This window comes from Rutidosis leptorrhynchoides, chromosome 1, assembly GCF_046630445.1.
Source record: "Rutidosis leptorrhynchoides isolate AG116_Rl617_1_P2 chromosome 1, CSIRO_AGI_Rlap_v1, whole genome shotgun sequence".
Lineage (NCBI taxonomy): Eukaryota > Viridiplantae > Streptophyta > Magnoliopsida > Asterales > Asteraceae > Rutidosis > Rutidosis leptorrhynchoides.
Window position 1 is genome coordinate 258,042,404 of NC_092333.1, and position 9,024 is coordinate 258,051,427.

At 36.6% G+C, this 9,024-nt stretch overlaps 1 protein-coding gene across 1 annotated transcript; it reads right to left on the reverse strand.

The window, feature by feature from the left end:
* Window positions 1-5,991: 5,991 nt before the first annotated feature.
* Window positions 5,992-7,311, reverse strand: LOC139897300 (uncharacterized). The gene has a single exon (XM_071879998.1). It carries the CDS (start codon window positions 7,309-7,311, stop codon window positions 5,992-5,994), a length of 1,320 nt encoding a protein of 439 aa, XP_071736099.1.
* Between the last annotated feature and the right edge of the window lie 1,713 nt (window positions 7,312-9,024).

Sequence of the window (9,024 nt, forward strand, 5' to 3'; positions counted from 1 at the left end):
ACCCTAATTGACGCGAATCCTAAAGATAGATCTATTGGGCCTAACAAACCCCATCCAAAGTACCGGATGCTTTAGTACTTCGAAATTTATATCATATCCGAAGGGTGTCCCGGAATGATGGGGATATTCTTATATATGCATCTTGTTAATGTCGGTTACCAGGTGTTCACCATATGAATGATTTTTATCTCTATGTATGGGATGTGTATTGAAATATGAAATCTTGTGGTCTATTATTATGATTTGATATATATAGGTTAAACCTATAACTCACCAACCTTTTGTTAACGTTTTAAGTATGTTTATTCTCAGGTGATTATTAAGAGCTTCCGCTGTCGCATACTTAAATAAGGACGAGATTTGGAGTCCATGCTTGTATGATATTGTGTAAAAACTGCATTCAAGAAACTTATTTTGTTGTAACATATTTGTATTGTAAACCATTATGTAATAGTCGTGTGTAAACAGGATATTTTAGATTATCATTATTTGATAATCTACGTAAAGCTTTTTAAACCTTTATTGATGAAATAAAGGTTATGGTTTGTTTTAAAATGAATGCAGTCTTTGAAAAACATCTCATATAGAGGTCAAAACCTCGCAACGAAATCAATTAATATGGAACGTTTTTAATCAATAAGAACGGGACATTTCAAGTTGTGCTTATTAATAAGTAATCTGGTTGTGGTGGTGTGATTGTAAATCGAAAATGAATTTGGGTTGTTTTGATAGGAGAACGGGATAAACAAGTATAGCAGCTTACAATGATGGTGGTGTTTTGAATTGGGACGATCAAGATGGGTGTTGCAGGTGTGGTTTTTCTTTATGGTTCTAACGAAAAATAGAAACAAGTTATGGTAGTATGCAGCAGTTTGTTTTGTGTTTGTGTGAGTTCTTGGCGATTTACCAGACTGCAAATAGCATAACAAGAAAAGTTGAAGTGGGTTTACCTGTTCTTGCTCATACAGAACCCAGGAACAGAATATCAAGCAATGATGGTGGTATGTAGTTGTTTGGGGTGACAGTTTGATGGCAGTTTTCACGGTGGACAGCAGCAGGTAACACGACAGTATAGCAGCAGTGATACACGACACCATAGCAGCATCAGGTAGTAGGAACAGGGTTGCAGGTGGTGATTCGGTTTCAAGGTGGTTGAGGGTAGCTGAAAGTGTGTTGCAAAAGGATGAAGGTTCCTCCTTCCACTAAAAGTAAACGTGTGTATATATATATAATATCATAATTCTATTAATAAGTTAAATGTAAGCAGTAACATGATTTTGATATATAATTTGTTTGTTGTGATAATTGGGTTGAGTGGAATGTGAAACGCATAAAGGAGAAAAATATTCTAATAGTGATCCCTAACCGAATTCGTTTGTATATGACTATTTAACATGACTCATCGAATCTCAAGAGGGATAGATATGGATAATGAAATGTAACATCTAGTGTCCCTTTTTCTATATTATAAATTTATTAATAATAATACTAATTAATAATAGTAATATTAATAATAATAATAATATTTTTATAAAGATACCATTAATAATAAATGATAAAGATAATAATATGATAATATTAATAATAACAAAATAATGATGATAAATGATAAGTTTAATAATAATTAATAATAATGATAACTATGATGCTTTTTTTATACTAATAATGGTTATAATAATTATTAAAGTAATAATAATAATAATGTAGCAATTTACATGTATCAAACTTTATATCTATTAATGATACTGATATTATTATTTATTTTAATGAAAGTGATAACTATCCTTTAAATTTTGTAATTACATATATTAATATTACAATTTATTAATTTTGTAGTATTTTATAACATATATTGAATATTTATATCTTGTATTATTTTATTTTACAAAGTTAATTCTAATAACTAAATAATATAATATTTCAAGTTATATTTCGAATTAATATATTTATTTATTATATTTTTAAATACATATGTATCTATTTACAAATAGTTGTTCGTGAATCGCTGAGAGCATTCGAAGGTCAATTGAATATATGATCATAGTTTAAAGTTTTTGAGACTTTAACATTACAGACTTTGCTTATCGTGTCGGAATCATATAAAGATTAAGTTTAAATTTGGTTGGAAATTTCCGGGTCATCATACACGTAACGGGACCTAAGTAGTCGGTGCCGTCAATGATGATTTTGTCGGGTCGCTACAATAACCGCCGCCGCCATAACACTACCAATAAGAATGACGCCAGAGAGAGAACTGCTGAAGGGATGGCGAAAGGTTCAGATCTGATTTAAGCACCTACTGCAATTTCGAATTCAAACAGTACATATGTGATAAATGTAGATATAAACATCAAAACCCTATTTCTTCAACACATCAGATATAAGATGATTACCAATCCTTTTTTAAATGATACATCGCACTCCAAACGACATAATTTCTCTGCATCTCCGGCTCCGGCGAAACACCTCTGCTTGTCAAAGTCCTCATCGGTGACGGCTGTCCTTTCTCTGAGGTTGGATTTATGTTCTTCACTTCTGGGTAATTTCATCATCGTCAGATGGTACCATCGAATTCACAGTAAGTTGTTTTCATTTTCTTTTAGGGTTTTGAATTGGAATAAATTTGGGGAATATTGATCCAGTCAACATTCGCAGATCTTTCTGAAATAATGAATTCAGAATCATTGGTTGTGGTTGTGGGTTGAGTTTGAGTTTCAAATTTAAAATTAATCGGAAGCGATGAAGTTGGAGTCGTTGGTTGTGTGTGTATATGGTGATATATGATATAAATTGATATACGTGAACTACATGATAACATATGCGGTCGTGAAATAATTTAATTTTGGGAGATATCTTAATGTAAGTTGTGATGTTTCATCCTCTAATTTTTGAAATGACAATTTTACCCTAGTGTGCAAAGCATTTGAGGCACTAAAATGTTAGGATTAGACGGGCATTAGTAAAATGGACTCCCCGTGAAACTATTGCAAACCACAGTAACCCCCCAAGGTGAAAAAAATTCTTTTGGACCCCGCTTGTTATTTCGAACATACCACAAGGCCCCCCCCCCCCCCCAAATGCAATTTTGTCTTAAGAATATAATATGAACATATAACAAATGAACAAACAAACCATAGGGTTGACGTTCACGCTCAATAATTTCATCAAGAACAGCTGCATAGCCAAACCATAAATTCTGCATAGATGCACAATTATTAGTATGTTCAATAAGTGAATTACCAAAAAACAAAGAGCCAGACTGAGCAGATTATCAATAAATGACACTCAGATCAATAATAACTAAAGTTCATTCCACATTTTTTTTTTTGAAAAGCAAGAAATTTTATTAATATAATGGATAATTACAGGCCCTATAAATTCTATACAATGAGATGATATCGGAAAATAGTAAATGACCACTTCATGTATAAGATAGCAATTTGACACCGCGGAACTTGAAACGTCAAGCTGGATAGAATTAAACGAATAGTACCGACTTTGTGGTGACAAAGTTGATTAATACTACCCATTTAACCAAGTGACAAAATGCAAAACTTATCCATGAAGAGGCGTGGATACAAAGGGGCCATCTTGGGCATGATGAAAATTAGCCAATGCCCGATCTTTGTTGATTTGAAGTGTAGGATGACGGATTGATGAGCCATTGATGCCAATCGATAGTTGATTTCTTTGATCTTTTGGATATCCAAGCGTATGTCTGTGCTTGTATTTCGGTTAAAATTGGAGCTACACACCATTCTTTTTTGCTAAAAACATTAAGGTTCCGGTGTTTCCAAAGAATGTAAGATGAGGCCCATTTAGTGGCTTGCCAAATGTGTGAACCGATTTTCGTCGTAGTGAACGATTGCTCCGAGATGGTTACGTCGTTAATGGTGGTGATGGTGTTAGGAGGGAGGTTCCACCAATTAAGTATAGAAAGCCATACACTTGATGTTTTCGGACAAAGGCAAAGGATGTGTTCAATGGTTTCAATGTGTGAGTTACATAATGGGCAGATGAGTGAGTTGAGATCGATATTGCGCTTATCTAGTTCACTACGAGTGGGAATTCTACCATAGATTAATCTCCAGATGAATATGTTAATTTTTTGAGGTAGAAATTTGTTTTTAGGGGTTTTGAAAGTGTGTTGTGGAGTGGCGAGTTTGGTGTTGTCGAGGATCGAAGCAAGTTTCTTAGTTGTGAACATACCATCTTTATCTAAGGACCACATCCAAGTGTCAGGTTTATCGGTTAAATTAATGGTGGATAAAAGGTTGTTAAGTTCCGTTAATTTGTTAAATGTACGCCCATGTGGACTTCTAGACCAATTCCACAAACCTATGGTTGTAGAGTTTTGTGTCGTGATACGATCCGCAACCAGAGCGTGTTTGTTGTTTTCGAGCATGTATAATCTTCTAAATTAATTGCTGAATTTTTCGGTACCACACCAAGTGTCGTGCCAAAATTTGGTGTCGGTGCCATTTCCAATGCTTTTGATGATAGACTTGGAGAAGTTAGCCCCGAGGGTGTCCGCGATGTGCCCAGCCTTGATTATTTCATTCCAAATGGTGCAACTTGAAACATTTCTTGAAAAATCATTAGTGCAAACCCACCCCCCCCCCCCACCCGGTCCGTAGATACTTGAAATTATATTAACCCAAAGAGCATTTTTTTCATTATGGAATCTCCACCACCATTTAGACAGTAAGGAGATGTTTTTATAGGTTAAGGAGCCAATGTTTAAACCGTCCTTATCGTAGGGTACAAGAATGTGTTCCCATTTGATCCAATTAGTTTTTTTATCTGCTTCGCTACCGCCCCAAAAGAATTTACGTCTTTTTGCCTCAAGTGATTTGATGATGTTGCAAGGAGCGTGGAATAGGGAGAAATAGTATAACGGGATGCTAGTTAATACGGATTTGATTAAGGTTAGTCGTCCACCAAAAGAGATTGATTTTGCTTTCCAATCGGAAAGCCTTTTATCAAATTTCTCAATGATAGGTTTCCAAGACGAGGCTTTCGTAGTGGGGGTGCCGATGGGAAGACCGAGGTAAGTGAATGGATTTGTGCCAGCTATACAATTTATATAATTTTCCATAGCCTCAACTTCATTTTTCGATACCCCAATTCCGTATAAGTTACTTTTTTGAGATTTACTTTTAGGCCCGATATGTTTTCAAAGCATTTTAGTAACTTAGACACGTTTTTTTCATTCCGTTTACTCCATTCACCAAAGAAGATTGTGTTATCCGCATATTGGAGATGGGATATCACAATCTTATCGTGCCCGACACAAATCCCTCGAAATTGGTCGTTTGCTATAGCACGTTTAGTGAGGATGTTAAGACCTTCGGCCGCGATGATGAAGAGGAAGGGAGAGATAGGATCGCCTTGGCGGATGCCTCGTTCAGGAGAGAATTCCGCTGTTGGAGAGCCATTGATAAGGATGGAAATGGAGGAGAAGGAGAGACATGCATGGATGAAACTGATCCATTTGCGCCCGAAGCCCATGCATGTCATGGTCTCGAAACGAAAATCGCATTCGATGCAGTCGAATGCCTTTTCGAAGTCCACTTTGAATATGAGGCCTTTTTGTTTTTTTCTTTTGAGTTCGTCAATAATTTCATTTGCAATTAGAACGCTATCGAGGATGTTACGGCCTTTTAGGAATGCGGTTTGTTCAACACCGATTATTTTATGGATGACTTTTGAAAGACGGTTGGCAAGAATCTTGGTGAGGATTTTGTAGTAGCTTCCAATTAAGCATATGGGTCGATATTCGTTAAAGCCAATAGGGTTGGATTTCTTAGGAATTAGCGTGAAGAAAGATGCATTGCATCCTTTAGATATTTCGGAGTTGAGCCAAAACTAATCTAGGGCCTTAATGAGGTCCTCTGTAACTACCCACCAATATTTTTTAAAGAATTTCATGTTGAATCCGTCCGGTCCAGGTGCCTTAGAACTTTCGCAATCGTTAAGGGCATCCCAGACCTATTTTTCAGAAAATTGGGATTCGAGGATTAGATTATCTTCACGCGAAATGTAGATACGATCAGGTTCATTTTCGAATGGGCAGGAGCCTTTGCGGGGTTTGGAGCGGAAGAGTGATTCAAAATATTTAAGTGATTCGTTTTTTATTGTGTTAGGCTCTTCAGACCATGTACCATTTAGGGATATGCCACAAATATTGTTCTTGTTTGCTCTTCTTTTAATGTAATTATGAAAGTATTTAGAGTTTTCATCACCTTCGAGGTGCCATTTGATTCGAGCTTTTTGTTTGAACATATTAGATTTCTGTTTTTCTTTTTCAATGTGTTGCATTCTATTGTTAATCCAATTGTCTTTTTCGAGATCAGTTAAGGGTCTAGTTTCCGCAAGTTTTTCAAAATCATTTGAGGCGTCGAGGTGTGATTTGATTTTATTATCTAGATTATTTAGTTGTGAGCTTAATTTTTTTAGTTCAAATTTAACGTTTTTTAGTTTGTTTCGGAGGATGCAATCAGGGCGGTTTCCGCTAACGGGTGTCACCCATGTAGATTTTATGATATCATCTGCATTTTTTAATTTCAACCAAGTATTAAAGACACGAGTGGGTTTAGGGCCGAAGTTTACGATAGAGTTATTAAGGATGATTGGACAGTGGTCGGAAAGGTCACGATCGAGTGATTTTGAGGAGATATTCGGCCATAGTTTTAGGATGGATTCAGACACCAAGAAACGGTCAAGTTTACTGAATTTCATTGTTTTGAGGCACAAGCGAGGGTATTTCTTACCTCCAAGTGGGATATCGATAAGATTAGATTTATCAATGAAGTTATTAAAATTGTCGGCCCATGATTGTTTGAAAAAACAGTTTAGACGCTCGGACTTGGATCGGACTTCATTGAAATCACCAAAGATAATGTGAGAAATATCAATGGAATCAATAAGTCGCGAAAGTTCATCCCAGAACATTAGTTTTTTACGGTGCGAATGGGGCCCGTAAACGTTAATGATTACCATTTCTGAGTCAAAACCCACCCACTTTCCTTTGATTGCAATGAAAAATTCACCTTCAATTGCACTTTCATAAATAAAAGTGGAGGGGTCCCAGATTAATAGTAAACCACCCGAGGCCCTGATAGCGTCTTTTTGGATGAAATTGAAATTGGAATTATACCAGAAGGAGTCAATTAGTGAATCAGGAGATTGTCCACATTTCGTTTCTTGTAAACCTAGGATGATAGGGCAGTTTGAGTTGTATATTTTTTTAAGCCAAGTCACTTTACCCGTTACCCCTAAACCCCGAATATTAAGAGAAATACAAGCCATTAGAAAACTTACAAAAAATCGAGATGATAAGGAGGGAGGTTAATGTTCCACCTTCCACCGGATTCCGATACCTGTACCAAACTCGTTTGTGCTTGCGCTGCTACCCGATGTATTATTCGAGCACGACCTTTTGGGAATATTCAATGTCGGGTTTTATGTCGAACTACATTTGCTGTTGAGTTGAGAAAGTTTCAATTTTTGACCACTACGTGCACAGTGTTTAACATATAGGAATTTGGAGTGTGGTGCCTTTCTATTCGGAACATCCAGCTTGGATTGGTGTGGTGGTTTTGATTGATCCCTTGCGATTTTTTTGAACTCAAGATCGTTGGTTCAAGTACTTTTCTTTTTTTCTTTCTTCGCAGATAAACGTTTCTTTTTTTCGATAGATCGAATCTCAGCTAGAGTTGGGTTGGAGAAAACATTGTCATCGACTATATTAGGGGATTCGTGTTCGGGTGGGGAGATGTGATCATTGTTGGCGGGATTAACACGGGAACTTTCGATAACAACCTCATCCAGCTCGTCACAGGTGCCTTCAAGATTAGCATTATTGGGTTTGGCTATGTGATTTTGTTGGGTTATTATGTTGGGTTCAATATGAGGTGGAGTATGGATAGGTGAGCTTGTTGGGCTTGACATATGTTCATAAAAAATGAAATTTGGTGCGTTGGAGTTCAAGGATTGCAAGTTATTCATGATCTGAATTGGGCTTATAGGGATGGTTGGGGAAGTGGGTTTGTTTGGTTGGTTGAGGGTGGAATCAGTAGGTATGTTGGGTGTATCTTGATCATTATGTGGTGCATTTTGGGTACATGATTTTGGAGAAGGTAGGCTGTCCTCTATAGCATCAGTTTCAGAGACATGATCGAAATCCGAGGTGATATTATATTCATTGTGAACATGTCTGATAGGATCGGGATTAGAGTCAGAAGCATCATGATTGTTTGGAAACTTGCAGGTTTCAATTCTCTTCGAGTTTGACTGTGATGATTCATCAGAAGGCACTTTCTTTTCGTTGCCGGAGTTGTTATCACTAAGGTCGTTAATATTGAACATGTTGCTTGGAGATTTTTGTGTCTCATAACCTTTAAATATTTGATTACCATCCATGAGAGATTCATCATCAGAAGCATAATCATCAGACAATCCTCATCATCCCATACGGATGATTCATTATCCATGGAATTAAATTCAATCGTAGGGTCGTTATTTTCAGAGACGATTGCATATGTTGATCTAGACCCGTGGTTGATATGGGCACGTCCGTAGATGGGTTCAAGCGAGTTAGTTAAGATGAGGACCTTGCCCGAGGAGAGATCTTGCGACCCTTTCTCATCAATAGAACAATTTTGTAGGTCAATTATTTCTCCCCAATTTTTAGCGATATATTTGAATGTAGATTCAAACCAGCACGAAAATGGGACCCCTTTGATATCGACCCAAACTAAACGCCCAGGATAGGAGAACTCATCAGGATCCCAAGGTTGGATATCTTCAAACCAATTCCACAGAGGGTTCTTATTTTCATTTAATTCGCTAATGTTTAGAACGTCAAGAGCCAATCTTTTATCCTCAAAAATAAGCATGACATCACGACCACCTAAGTATTTGGGTTCAAATCCAATAAGGTTTTCCGATTTACAAATTTCATCGAAGTATACAAGATGATCAATATTTTTTATCACACCAACAAGGGCATGACCAAGTAGA

Coding starts and splice junctions, on each gene's coding strand:
- LOC139897300 (XM_071879998.1), bottom strand. CDS start 7,311: ATGGCTTGTATTTCTCTTAATATTCGGGGTTTAGGGGTAACGGGTAAA.